Consider the following 15,382-nt stretch of genomic DNA (forward strand, 5'->3'; position numbering starts at 1 on the left):
ACTTATGAAAATTTTGGATGCCTTTGAATAATCCAGTAGCTCATGATTGCTTTTTCAAACAAAATTAGTTGAAAATGTGTGCTGATTAGATTCATTTTATAACAAAAGAACCCCCATTGAGACTATTCAGAGGGAAAAGGTGTTTGTTTAGCTATTGTTCTCGAGTTTTAACATGCCCAGAAATCATCATTACCTCTAGGCGAAAAAGAACAAAGAACTTAGCAAAAGAACATCAACTCAGCAATTGTACTGAAGGTTGAAGGTAATCTCTTCCTATTAAAACAATATTTGTCACCTCTGTGAGAATTTGTGCACATAACTGCTAAAATATGAAGAGTAAAAGAGCTGTTTTTAATTATGGATCATTGTAAAATTTGTTGGAAACCAAAATAAAATTTGAAAAATGAAAAAATATTTATGCAAATATGTTCTGAGTTGAGTGGATAACATACAATTTTGTGTTAACTAATGAAAAGTTTATGTTCTAAGAAACATATTGTTAAATGACTTCATAGTTCTGTGAATATCCTAGCATATAGTTGCTTAAACCAAGATATTATAGTCTATTGTCTATGCACAATTGTCTGGTTGAAATAATCACATTCTAGCTGCCCTCAGTCCTTGTCTGAGTAGTGGGCATGTGGTGTAATGCTGTGCATTTATACAACTGACTGGATAATTAGTTCAGTGTTTGTGCAACCAGATAAGTTAAATATTTCAGAGGTTTTGTAAAATCCTGAGTTTAATGTGGCATAATTCTTAGCCTAATAGAATTTTTGATTTTTATAGAATGGTGTCAACTATCTGTAAAAGGGTGGCTTTCTTAGGTTGGCTAGAATTAATGATTTTTTTCCTGTAACTTTAATAACAATAGCTTAAGGATTAAACTAATTAGGCCTCAGAGTAGGGCTTTAGGAACTGGAAACAACAAGACAGAGTTCCAGTCTTGATCCATCCTTAATAACTCTACTAACTTATTTAAGTTTCTTAATATAAAAAGACATCTCAGATTCCTCTTCAGAAAATGCTGTTTTTCCTGAGGCTGCTGAGGATCAAAACTGTTAGATTAGGGGGAATGCTTATTGCAGAACAAATGACCCCTGTGCTCACTGAGGGATTCTTGCTTGTGTAACAGAACACTGCTCTTTAGCAAAGTCTTCCAAAATAAGGAAGCTAGGAGTAAAGGCAATAAAGCACAGAACTGATAAAAAAAGATATTTCTACGTTACCTTTTCATTCCCATAAAAGATGTCCAGAAAATGCACCATATATACGGCTATGACTAAATCATATTTATATCTGAAAACATGATTAAATGAAAACCATTGTTTTTGTTTTTGTTTTTTTTGTTGTTTTTTTTTCACTGAGATGTCAGGCATTATCTGAAAACTGGCAAACATACTATGGCTAATGCAACTAGGGAAGAAAGGAACTCAGCAAAGAGTTGAGGTTGTTTAGTGTACTAGTTTAAGCATGAGCATTGCTGTGACTCTTACAACTAGGGAAGGGGCTATTTACATTTGAGACATTGGAATTTTAGGACATGACATTTCTTGACATTTCATAGTAGAATAAAGAATAGTAGCCTACTCATTTTTAAGATAACAAACAACAACCACAAACAGCAACCAAAACCCAAGTACCCAAGTTCTCAAATCATCCTGTTACTCTTTTTTTTTTTTTTTTTTTTTGCATTTTTCGAGAAAGGGTTTCTCCGTAGCTTTTTGGTTTCTGTCCTGGAACTAGCTTGTAGACCAGGCTGGCCTCGAACTCACAGAGATCCGCCTGCCTCTGCCTTCCGAGTGCTGGGATTAAAGGCGTGTGCCACCACCGCACCGCCCAGCTCATCCTGTTACTCTTAAACAGTTGTCTCTAAAAGGGAGGGGGACTCAGAAATGCCTCTTCCTTGATAAAAACACTAGTATTTATCCCAATGCTGAGATTCAACCAAAAGGCAGCTTAATTCCAAAGATGCACACTAGAGACATTTGACTTTCAATCAGGGAGGCTTTTATGATTGCTTTTTGAAATCTAAAATTCTGCTATCACCAGGTATCATGCAAATCAATATTTAGATGAAAATATAAATGTAACAGTAACCATTACATCTTATGGTACCCCAAGATTTTAAAATGTCATTATGCATATGTTATTAGATCCTCACAGTAGTAGTTTGAGAGACACAAGGTAGGCTCTTGATATTTTAATTTAACAAGAAAACACAAAAGATTCCTGAAGGATTTGGTCAAGTCACTCAGTTAATGAAATCCCAAATTCATAGTGGTCCTATGGTCCTGTGAACCCTTCTTTCTCTTTGAGTGCACAAAGTCTTTTATGTTGGTAATTTACTAGAATGTCGTGTGCAAAAGAATTTGAGTGAATATAGTTTGAGCTGTGAAACACAGTGCTTTTCTGCTGACATTTTAAAATCTGAATCTTTAATACAAAAGATTAGTCTTTAATACAAAAGAAAGGAAATTGTAAAAAAAAATAATTTCTTTCATTGCTCATTAGGCCAGAGTTATGAACGGTGTGACTTTGAGGATGGGCTCGGCAGCATGACACAAGATCAGAATCTACCACTTTGGAAAAGAAGAAGTGGGCTCATTGGTCCTTCACCTCCATTCTGGGACCACAATGGCAACATATCTGGTAAATGTTTTGAACTTAATTTTGTTTCAGTTACATGATATGCTTTGTAGTCTACACCATTATTTTGTTATTATATCAGTTACTTGGAGTTAATTCTCCTAAGGAAGATTCAGTCATCATATTTCTATGCATTCAATGATGTACTTTGATAACACTCAACAACTTTGTTACCCTTCCTTCTACACATTTTTCCTTCCTCCCTTGTCTTTCATATTCTATTGCTCAGTCAATATTCCCACACGTGACTGAAAACATGGCTTCCTTGACTTTGCAAATTTGGTTTATTTCACTTAACATGATATCTCAAATTCTACTAATTTTCCTGAATATGGGATGATTTTCTACTCTACAGCCAAATCAAATTCCACCTATGCATATATACCACATTTTAAAAACAACTCACACATATATGGGTACTCAGGCCCATTTTATAGCTTGTCTATTGTTAATAGTGCTTCAGTAAACATAGATATTTAGGCATCTTTACCTATCTAGATTCTATTCCTTTGAGTATATATACTTGAGTAGAACAACTGTATAATATGACAGTTCTACTTATAACTTTTTCAAGAACCCTCATACTGATTTCCATAACTAACCAGACTAGTTTCTGTGCTTGAACATACTATTTTCCTTTATCTCTTCATTGGATTAACATTTAGCTTGTTCCTTGTAATTGATTAGATAAGTAGAATCTTTGTTGACATTCTTTCATGAAATTTATGATTTTTAATCCCTTAAAATATTTCTGATTCTAAATGTAGCACAAGTTTTCATGCTCAAATTCCTGACATTCCACCAGGTCTACTTAGCTAATGGTTGGTATGTCTCAAACTCTTTGGATGTGTTTGGGGAATTTTGAATCTGAACATGTCAACACTACACAGATTAAACGCGTGAATGTCTACGTTAGTAGGACTAATTTCGGCTTTGTCTGAAAGTACTTGTTCCAAGTTTTTCTCTGTCCCACGAGCCAGCTTCCAAATCATGACATGGAGGTTTACTATTAATTACGAAAGCTTGGTCTATAGCTTAAGCTAGTTCATAACTAGTTCTTATAACTTAAACTAGCCCATTTCTATTAATTTATGTGCTATCAAGAGCCTTGTGATTTCTACCTCTCCTCCTATGTGTCTGGCTTCTTCTCCATCTCTCAGGGTCTCTTCCTTCTTCTCAGCACCCTCCCTACCCCTCCCAAATCCTGCCTAGCTCTTGGCTGCTCAGCTATTTATTTAAAAAATCCAAGAGATACATCTTAACATTGTACAATAAGATTATTCCACAAAAGTATTTGCCTACTCGGAATTACTCAATAGACTGCCTTCTAGCTTTGGAAATATTTCTGGGGCTTGGACTTTCATTCAGTTCTTTATTAATTACCTAAATAACTTAATTCATACATCATTGTGTGTTTAACTTACATTAAGTAATTGAGTTCCATACATTAAAATGAGCAAAATTCAACTCCATACAAGTGTTCAACTAGTCTGTTTCCACACATTATGAAGAAAGTTAACACATTTTTTCTGGTGTTACTAAAACCAACCTTTTGAAAGAAATAGGTGATACATATCTATCACCATGCACAAAACTCAAGTCCAAATGGATTAAAGACCTCAATATCAGTCCGAACACACTGAACCTGATAGAAGAGAAAGTGGGAAGTACTCTAGAACACATGGGCACAGGAGACCACTTCCTACGTATAACCCCAGCAGCACAGACATTAAGGTTCTCATTGAATAAATGGGACCTCCTGCGACCGAGAAGCTTCTGTAAAGCAAAGGACACTGTCACTAAGACACAAAGGCAACCCACTGACTGGGAGAAGATCTTCACCAACCCCGCAACTGACAAAGCTCTGATGTCCAAAATATATAAAGAACTCAAGAAACTAGACCGTAAAAGGCTAATCAACCCAATTATAAAATGGGGCACTGAGCTGAACAGAGAATTCTCAACAGAAGAAGTTCAAATGGCCAAAAGACACTTAAGGTCATGCTCAACTTCCTTAGCGATCAGGGAAATGCAAATCAAGACAACTTTAAGATACCATCTTACACCTGTCAGAATAGCTAAAATCAAAAACACCAATGATAGCCTTTGCTGGAGAGGATGTGGAGAAAGGGGTACACTCATCCATTGCTGGTGGGAATGCAAACTTGTGCAACCACTTTGGAAATCAGTGTGGCGGTTTCTCAGGAAATTCGGGATCAACCTACCCCTGGACCCAGCAATACCACTCTTGGGAATATACTCAAGAAAGGCCTTATCATACAACAAAAGTATATGTTCTACTATGTTCATAACAGCGTTGTTTGTAATAGCCAGAACCTGGAAACAACCTAGATGCCCTTCAATGGAAGAATGGATGAAGAAAGTATGGAATATATACATATTAGAGTACTACTCAGCAGTAAAAAACAAGAACTTCTTGAATTTTGCATGCAAATGGATGGAAATAGAAAACACTATCCTGAGTGAGGTAAGCCAGACCCAAAAAGAGGAACATGGGATGTACTCACTCATATTTGGTTTCTAGCCATAAACCAAGGACATTTAGCCTATAATTAGTGATCCTAGAGAAGCTAAATAAGGAGAACCCAAAGAAAAACATAAAGGCATCCTCCTGAATATTAACTTTCATCAGATGATGAAAGGAGACAGAGACAGAGACCCACATTGGAGCACCGGACTGAAATCTCAAGGTCCCAATCAGGAGCAGAAGGAGAGAGAGCACGAGCAAGGAACTCAGGACCGCGAGGGTTGCACCCACACACTGAGACAATGGGGATGTTCTACTGGGAACTCACCAAGGCTAGCTGGCCTGGGTCTGAAAAAGCCTGGGATAAAACCGGACTCGCTGAACATAGCGGGCAATGAGGACTACTGAGAACTCAAGAACAATGCAGTGGGGTTTTGATCCTACTGCACGTACTGGCTTTGTGGGAGCCTAGGCAGTTTGGATGCTCACCTTACTAGACCTGGATGGAGGTGGGTGGTCCTTGGACTTCCCACAGGACAGAAAACCTGATTGCTCTTTGGGCTGATGAGGGAGGGGGGCCTGATTGGGAGAGGGTGCGGGAAATGGGAGGCGGTGGTGGGGAAGAGACAGAAATCTTTAATAAATAAATTAATTAAAAAAAAACAATGAAATATCCAGTACTGGCTATTGCTGTGCAGAACATTTAAAGCAAGCAAAACCTCAGGATTTATATAAACATAAACATTAGACTTGTGGATTATAATGGGCATCTCATTTCCTAGTTAGTTTTGTGTCTCAGTTCCCTGAACTTTAAGAGCAGGAATAATGATGCTAAATTCATAGAACTATTTTAAGAGCAGCATGGACTTAGGAACTAAGTTACACAGTGTTGTTAAAGTTTATCATAGATGGTCTGGTACTCAACAAAAGGCAGATATTCCCATTTCTGGATGACATTAGTGTTATTAGCAAGAATAATTTCATGTATTTTGGCTTTGATGTAAAAATATTTTTGTTTAGAATCTTCAATTATTGTTAGGGATAAACTAACTTTATTGAAACAAAGACCCAGTTTCACAAATAGGATCAACCATTACTACGATACAGTAACCTCACTAGGTTATGATGGGCTTAGTCATGGCAGAACTTGACACTTGCTGACTTTGTGGCATAGGGTGTTTTTATTGCAACGTCATTCAAATTACTTATTTAGAACATTTCTCTTTTGGTGCTTTCCCCATACTCTTCATTGTACTCATAGGCTCTTTCGTGTGTGTGTGTGTGTGTGTGTGTGTGTGTGTGTGTGTGTGTTTTCTTCCCGGCTTTATTCACAGACATAGTGGCTGCTCTTTCTCCAGTAGTATATTATGTATTCTTAACCTACCTCATTCTGGATCTTGAGCTATGTAACTTGAGATGCTCTAAACCTGTGTTTATATATTTTTGTTTCTTAACCTCTACTTCCTTTTCTGCTTAATTTTTTTAATGGTAATGTTTTTATAGTCTAGTGGAAGAGATAAAATAAGACAGTTTACCTACAATTGATTCTTTTAAATACATCATATGAATTGATTTAAAATTCTTTGGAGTCAGAGTTGATAAAATGTTGACTTTGTCCACCAGCTAGCTGTACATGCTCAGCTTTTTCCATTTTAAACTTAGATGATAATACTACAAAAGACCTGGGGAAAAGAGGCTAGTTAGCACCTGGCATAACTTATTGAAGGACAATGATCTTAATAGTAGCCATGAATCATTTATGAGTATAATTAATTTTAAATTATGAATAGTCCCTAGTAATATTTTTTGAGTAAAGAATGGTTTTTACTTTAGATATTAACTTCTTCAAAATATTTATTAAAAATTGTCTTAGAATCTTGTCTCCATTTCCAAATCCTTGGTTTATGAGTACTAATGAAATTTTTTGATTAACTTACTCTTGAAGTAATTTGTCAGTTCTTCAAAATAAGATATTCATCATGCAACCAAAGACTTGAGATTTTAGAGTTGAGCATGGTCATCTACTAGGGAATTAAAATATTACCCTAGGCAGTATGTGAAACCCAATGAGGCTCAGAGGCAGAGGTGAAAGTATGATGTTTAGCTTTAAAAGCATACAGCATTACATGGGATAAAGTAGTATCACTATAAGAAATTCAAATATATCTTTAAAAATGGCAATGTGATTTCAAAAAAGAATAAACAGATAGTCATAAGAGTCAGAGAATAAGGGAGTTTGCTGTGAGACAGTGTCTTCTAGAAATCTCAGAAACTGTACCCATACAGTCTCTCCAACATGACTGCCTATGCATAATCTGAACAAGAACAAAATCACTAAGCATTTCAAAGTGTACAGAAAGTTTCATGAGGCTTTACCTTTATGCAAAGGACTACAAGCAACAAAGGAATGTAGTCAGTGGTAGAAATGGCCTTCCCCAGGGAAGAGTACACCAACTGGCTACTCAATATAAAAAAATCATCTCTGAAAACATATATACTAATAATGTTATATAGGTTGAGTAAGGTATATTTAGATTTACATATGGATATAAAGATATGCATGTAACAACAATTAATGAACAAATAAATCCATGAATTTGAAAGAGAGCAAGGAGGAGCATATGGGAACAATTAGAGGAAGAAAAGGAAAAGGGAAATGAAGGACTTACAATATAATTTAAAAAAAAAACACAAAAAGAGTTTCAATTATTTCTGACATTTGTTGGCATTTAAGGTATTCCCTATACTTTAAATTAAATTAAATTCATATACCTTAAATTAAATTGAATTAAAAACTTAAGAGGTAGAATCCAGCCCCTTAGAGATGGCTCTGCACTTAAGAGTGTTTTCCAGAGTGCCTGAGTTCCATTTCCAGCACCCTCAGCAGCTATCTCACAACTCACCTGTTATTCTGGCTCCAAGGGATCTGATGATTTCTGATTTTCATGAGCACTGCAAACAGATGCACAATTAGCTAGTTACAGACACATATAAATCTAAAAATATCCTTAGAAATGTATAATCCATTAAAAATCAAAATCACAGGCTATTAAAAGAAAAAAAATCACATTTTAATTCTAATATTTTTATTTGCGTCTCAGATTATGGTTTTCTCATTTAGGAATGCCTTTATATGATGAAATTAGATAAACTGGTACTATACTCAATTCTTACCTGAAACATGTGCAATATTAATCAACACTTAGTATTAAAATAGTTCTGTAGTTGGCACATCTGCTACATCTGTAATCAATATATATATTAACTCCAACAAATAATTTTGTTTGTTCATTTAAAATACTATTAAAATGATTCTTAATTAAAATTTTTATCTAAAATTTTCTTTCCCTTGTAAGTACTCAACTGTCTCTAATGTTGCTTTTGAGTAGATACATTACATTTTATTTAGTATGGCATGTAAGGTACTTCTGCAGTAACCAACTGTTTTCTTTTTCTTTTTTGAAAATATTTTATGTTGACTTAATTGACTTATGAAAATGTACTATTAATGGTATAGAATTTTTAAAGCTCTTTAACAATATTCCAGTTCCTAAGCATGTTCTGTACTTGGATTTTTCATGTTGACATTCACATATTTAAGTGACTTCTTTTATTACATATTGCATACCTTCTGATTTCAAACATGAAATTCTAAACTTTTATCCTACCTCTGCTTATTAAATTACTTTAATATGCTTGTATCCTATATAGCACACCCCAGCACTATAAAAGTTATCTAGGAGTGAGCAAGTTTCCAGGTTTGTTTGATTTTTCTGTGTCTTATAGTCAAACTATGTGGTGTCTTCAATATTGGAGTCTTACCATGTAGTTAGCGTATGCAATTGCAATAGTCTAAGATGTTTGGAGTGCTTCTATGACCTCCATGACTGTCTTAGATAGAGTTTCTATTGCTGTGAAGAAACAATATGATCATGACAACTCTTATAAAACATATAATTGGAGCTTGCTTACAGTTTCAGAGGTTTGGAGCATTATCATCCTGGTAGGACATGGTGGGATATAGCCACACATGGTGCTGGAGAAAGGTAATGAGAGTTCTATACTTTATCTGTAGGAAAAGAAAGTAAATTTTCACACTCTGGGTATAGCTTGAGCATATAAGACCTCTAAGCCCTCCTCTATAGTGGCACACTTCTTTTAACAAACCACATCTACTTCTACAAAGCCACACCTCCTAATAGTACCACTCCCTATGGGCCACACATTCAAACCCATGTGGCTATGTGGGCCATACCTATTAAACACAACACACTTTTCAATAATGTATAAGGAGGTATTCCATGCCTATCACTGTGATTTTCTGCAACAGGAGGAGCAGGCTGCATGTCGTCCTGGCCACCCATCTATCTTATACCTGAAATAATTAAACAGAAACTGTATTCATTTAAACACTACCTAACCAGTGTCCATTTTGGCAGGAGATCCATGGTATCTGCTACTCTGCTCTTCTTCCCAGCATTCAGTTCTGTCTACTCCGCCTACCTAAGTTCTGTCCTATCAACTAGGCCAAGGCAGTTTCTTTATTCATTATCCAATGAAAGCAACACACAAACAGAAGGAACTCCTACACCATTTCCCCGTTTCTGTTAAACAAAAAGGAAGGCTTTAACTTTAACATAGTAAAATTACATATAACAAAGCAGTCATCAAGCAAGAATTACAGTTACAATATTTATATCTATTTTATCTTTAATCATAACAAAGGAAAACTATAACTATCTATCTATTCTTCAACTCAATCAAAGAATTTAGAAGGTATAATATTACCTATGTAAACTGGAAGTGCATTATAAACAACTTCCAAAACTCTAGAATTGACAGAGGCATTTCACTGCCTGGAAAGTCACCCAAAGTTCTTCTGTACTGTTGGGGCATCCATCTTTAGCCTACAGGCCATAGTGTCCAGCAGAATTTTTCATGAAGCAGGCAATTTTAAATACAGTTCAGTCACTTTCTTCTGTGTGCAAAATGTCTTGCAGACTCTTTCATGAAACATGGACCCTGAAGGATCATCTCACCTTTAGGCAAGTTTAGCAGTCCTCTCTCTGTGGGTTCTTCATGTCTAGTTTATGCATCAGTCCAGGCAAGAGCAATTTCTTGCTCAAATGGCTAACCAACTCCATATGGAGCCTTTTTGTTGCCCATCTTCCTCTTGAAGTAGATTAGTGCTGCCAGGAGCAGACATTTCCCCTTGTTATGAAAAGCCCTAAGTTATTCAAACATTTTAAATGCCATATTCTGTAGTCTTTGAAAGATATGAAGAATGCCTATCTAAGTGAAATATATCTCTATATATCTAGAAAATCTAACTAACATGGCTACAAGCTTGACTATTATTGATGATTATCCATTAGCAACCTATATTTCCTAATTATACATTATATTTTCAAATGAATTACACAATCACAATACATTAGTCAAGAGCAGAAATATACATATAACAAGATTGACCTTAAATTTATATTAAGAGAGCAAAATCCATACCAATGCAAAGTATTTATGTCTATATCATATCCCCCTTTAAATGTAAAAAATAGTTATAAACAATATTTGAGAATATGGATGTAGTTATTTCTCTCCAAACTTTTTCTTGCTGTATGGGGGCGCTGTTGTGCTAAGTTCATCTCAGTCAGCAGTTGGGCAATTTTTCTTTGTGGGGGTGTTTACAGTGACCTTTCAGGAGGTCAATGTCCATGAAGCCATATTTGTATGGACATCATATTATGGACATCATATTCTAATGTCCATGAAACCATATTTGTATGGAGGCAATCCACAGGTTCTCATCTTCTGTGAAAACACCAAAGCACCATTTTCTTAGACCCAAATTCTAAAGTCAAGATACCTTTATAATATACATGTTGGTTTAGTTTAGCAGTCCATACAATGAAATGTGTTTTTGTACTTAGCTCCTTCACAGTCAAAAAATTAAAAAAATAACACAATAACATTCATAATTCAGGCTCTCTGTGAATTTTTTATTTGTACATGCCTTATTTTTACTCTATCACTTTCCTCTGTCTCTTTAAAGACATTATCCATTTTTAAAGCATTAACTTTATTTTATGACTCTATATACTCTTTTTATTTTTTTCTCCCAAGACTACATATATTTATCCAAAACTGCGACCCATTTAGAGATCATTTATGTCTGAATCTGTCCTATTGCAAATCTATAATTCTTTACTATCCAGGAACACTTTCGCTTTGTGCTTTTAAAATGCTAAGCACTTAAGAACCTAAGCTGCAACAACCTTGGTCAAATACAGGTACTGTGGGCTTGCCCTCCCTGCCCAGTCACTTGCACCTCTGAGAGCATGCCACACTGCCCCACTTTCAGGCACAAAGCTGGCCCATGTTGCCATCAAGCAAGCTGCAGCAGTCTGCTCACAAACCTCATCCAAATGCTCTGTCTCCCGCAAGAGCCAGAGGTCACGCTAACAGCATAGCTCAGAAAGCCAATATTTTAAAACTGCAGGGTTTTTTTTTTCCCTGCTACAGCTGAATCAGGAAAATCTCTCTTAATGCAGCTGTGGCAAGTCACCAGGAAACAGCAAGAAGCTATGTTAAACTCTGTATTCTTTTTGAAGCTTTCCCAGATTTTATGTGAATTTAGTTAACCATGTGGGCACCACTCTATAACAGGAGGAGCAGGCTGCTTGTCATCCTGGCTGCCCGGCAATATTAAACCTGAAACAATCATACAGAAACTGTATTCATTTAAACACTGCCTGGCACATTAGCTCTGACTTCTTATTGGCTTATTCTTAGATCTTAATCTAACCCATTTCTGTTAATCTGTGTATTGCTATGTGACTGTGGCTTACCAACGAGATTCTAACGAACGTCTGTCTCTTGCAGAAGATACATGGTGTCTGCTACTCTGCCCTTCTTCCCAGCATTCATTTCTGTCTACTCTGCCTACCCAAGTTCTGTCCTATCAACTAGGCCAAGGAAGTTTCTTTATTCATTATCCAATGAAAGCAACACACAAACAGAAGGAACTCCTACACCAATTTTTATTTAAAAACCCATGTCTTCTGGACACCACATTGCACATCCAGTCAAACTATTGATTTTTTCAAAAGTTATATACTGCAATTTTCTTACTAATGGGTTTCCAAAAGTTGTTTGAACACATCTTTAGTTATTCTCTGAAACTCTAACCCACCAATCAACCTCCTCCTCCTTTATTCCAAACTTTTAGCCATGTCACATATAGAAACATAAAATTACAATATCTCCCATTATGTTTTTAAGTGGATTGTGATATAGTAGACTTTGTGTGGCTTTTCACACATTCTTTCTTTGGGTTACCCCTCCTTCCACTAAGATATCTCCTTGATAATCTCGTGTTCCTCATTGCTTAAACCCTTCTAAACCTATTATTCAATATCTCTAATTTCACTTCTTTTCTAATTTCATTTTTACTCATAATCTACTATCCCCTTTCCTTAAGTTGTATTTTCTTCAAATATTCCTTTCTAGTTTTTTTTTGAGTTCCACTTGCTTTTCATAGACCATGAGACATTCTTATTCTTGATTTCTTTCTAGATTATTTTTCTTAGTGCCACGCATGGTTCTCTTGTTGCCCTTTCTCAATTTACAACTAGCAATTTGTTCTTTCAAAGTTTTAGCCACAGAAACTACCAGTAAGTACAGCCAATTCTTAAGCTTGTGTCTGGTCACTAATATCTCTTAATATCAATGGACTCAATTTACCTATAAAATACCACAGGCTAAGATAATGGACAGGAAAGCAGGATCCAGCCTTCTGTTATTTAGAAGACACACATCTCGACTTCAAACACAGATATTATCTTAGAGTAAAGGATTGGGAAAAGATTTCCCAATCAAATGGACCTAAGAAACAAGTTGGTGTAGCTATTCTAACATCTAACAAAATAGACTTCAAACTAAAATAAATTAAAAGAGGTGGAGAAGGGCACTTTACACTCATAATAGGAACAATCCATCAAGATGAAGTCTCAGTCCTGAACATCTGTGCCCCAAATACAAGAGCAACCACATATATAAAAGAAACATTACTAAAGCTTAAATCGCACATCAAACCCCACACACTAATAGTAGGAGACTTCAACATTCCAATCGCCCCAATGAACCGGTCAACCAGATAGAAACTTAACAGATAAATAAGAGAACTAACAAATGTCAGGATTCAAATGGACTTAACAGACATGTATAGAACATTCTACCCAAACACAAAAGAATATACCTTTTACCAAAAGAAAGAATATAGTTTCTTCTCAGCACCACATGGAACCTTCTCTATAACTGACCACATACTCACTAAAAAAGTAAACCTCAACATATACAAAAAAATTGGAGTAATCCCCTGTGTCTTATTGCATCACCATGCTTTAAAATTAGAATTTAACAGCAACACTAATTTCAGAAAGCCCACAACGACAAAGAAATTAATCAGTGCTCTATTGAACCACTCCTGAGTCAAGGGAGAAGTGTTTACATCAAGAAAGTTGAGAAATCTCACACTAGTGACTTAACAGCACACCTGAAAACGCTAGAACAAAAAGAAGCAGACTCACACAGGAGGAATAGAAGACAGGAAACAATCAAAGTGAAGACTGAAATCAATAAAATATAAACAAAGAAAACAATGTGATGAATCAATGAAACAAAGAGTTGGTTCTTTAAGAAAATCAACAAGATAGACAAACACGTATCCAAACTAATTCCCTTTACTCTTTTATTATTCTTCTCTCATCCTGATCACAGCCCTTCCTTCCACTACTCCCAGGACTACCCCACCTCCCTTCTCCCCAGATCCACTCCTTCTCCATTTTCTTTCGGAAAAGAGAAATCCTCCCAGGGATATCAATGAAACACTGTTATTACAAGACTAGGCACAAACTTTGTCTTCTGGCATATTTGTTCTGCTTATCTCTGGGTTATTCATTTTAGTAAAACTCAGCATCTCTCAGTCTGCTTCAGGTTTCTGCTTCTTCCAGAACATGAAAATAAACACCCAGGGTTTAAGAGTGGACAGGCTGCTAGATTACGTAGTGAGTCATGTAATGTTATCATGAAGACTCCACAGCAGAAATAAATCATGTTTTTGCAGCTTTATAGTTTGAATAGCAGTTTATATAGAAATCAGGGAAAATTAATGTTGATTTGTTAGTTTCTATCTTATTTCAAAAGCTCTTTCTTAAGCATCTGTATTATGTTAATACTTCTCTGGGGCCTAACAATACAGTGGAAAAGAGCATAGTTCTTCTCCACCGTGAACGTTCAATCTACTGACATAAAAACAAACCTTATGCTTGTACTTACAAGATGAACAAAATAGCCCATTCACCAACCATTCTTCTGGCTTCAAGCATGCATTTAAGAACTCACAACAGGGCAAAGATAAAATTTGATTGTAAATGTTTATGCCTGGCAGATATTGTTTGGTATCATCTATATTGCTTTTACCCAAAGCAGTTTCAATAGGATGATTCATCTGTTCCAGGGTTTAGCTTGCTTTTTGTTTAAGGATTCTATTTCTGGAACTGTATATCTATGTTCCATTTAGTCTCCTATGTATTGTGAAATAAAATAACTAACACAGAAGGACTTAACATTACCTTGTCCCACTACGAATTTAGGCAGTTGGGTCAATGAGATGGTTCAGTGGATAAGAACAATTTTCATGCATGTCTGAGATTTGAGTTTGATATTCAGAACCCAATATGTGAGGAAGGACTGAATGATATGCTGTGACCTCCACACATGTGCCATGACATGTATGCACTTACATATACACAATAATAATAAATAAAAAATTAAACAAAATAGAATTTAGTCTTTCAGTGAGATTCATCAGTAGGTCATAGTTTTCATCCCCTAGTATGTTCAATAAAGAGTGAAGTTTACTATGTCTGACAGAATGGAATTTTAGAAATAGAAGAGTGTGGTGGTTTGAAGGAAAATGCCCCCTGCAAGGGAATGACACTATTAGGAGGTATGGCCTTGTTGGAGTAGGTGTGGTCTTGGAAAAAGTCTTTCACTGTGGAGGCAGGCTTTGAAGTCTCATATGCTCAAGATACCACCCAGTGTCCCATATTACTTCCTTTTGCCTGCCTATCAAGATATAGGATTTTCTGCTGCAGTACCATGTCTGCCTGCATACTGCCATGTTGTACCAGGATGATCATGGATTAAATCTCTGAAATTGTTTTTGCTTTATAAGAGTTACTA

The 15,382-nt window shown here is 35.8% G+C and overlaps 1 protein-coding gene across 1 annotated transcript in view; it reads left to right on the plus strand.

The window, feature by feature from the left end:
- Malrd1 (MAM and LDL receptor class A domain containing 1) overlaps positions 1–15,382 on the plus strand; it is a 616,720-nt gene that overhangs the window by 11,331 nt on the left and 590,007 nt on the right. Inside the window, exon 2 of the mRNA XM_041630809.1 lies at positions 2,515–2,652. Coding sequence (XP_041486743.1) covers positions 2,515–2,652 — 138 coding nt within the window. The remainder of the gene's footprint in view (positions 1–2,514; positions 2,653–15,382) is intronic.

The sequence above is a fragment of the Microtus oregoni genome, unplaced genomic scaffold (assembly GCF_018167655.1).
Source record: "Microtus oregoni isolate MIOR12 unplaced genomic scaffold, Mior012 000035F_ref0000213, whole genome shotgun sequence".
In the NCBI taxonomy this organism is placed as follows: Eukaryota; Metazoa; Chordata; class Mammalia; order Rodentia; family Cricetidae; genus Microtus; species Microtus oregoni.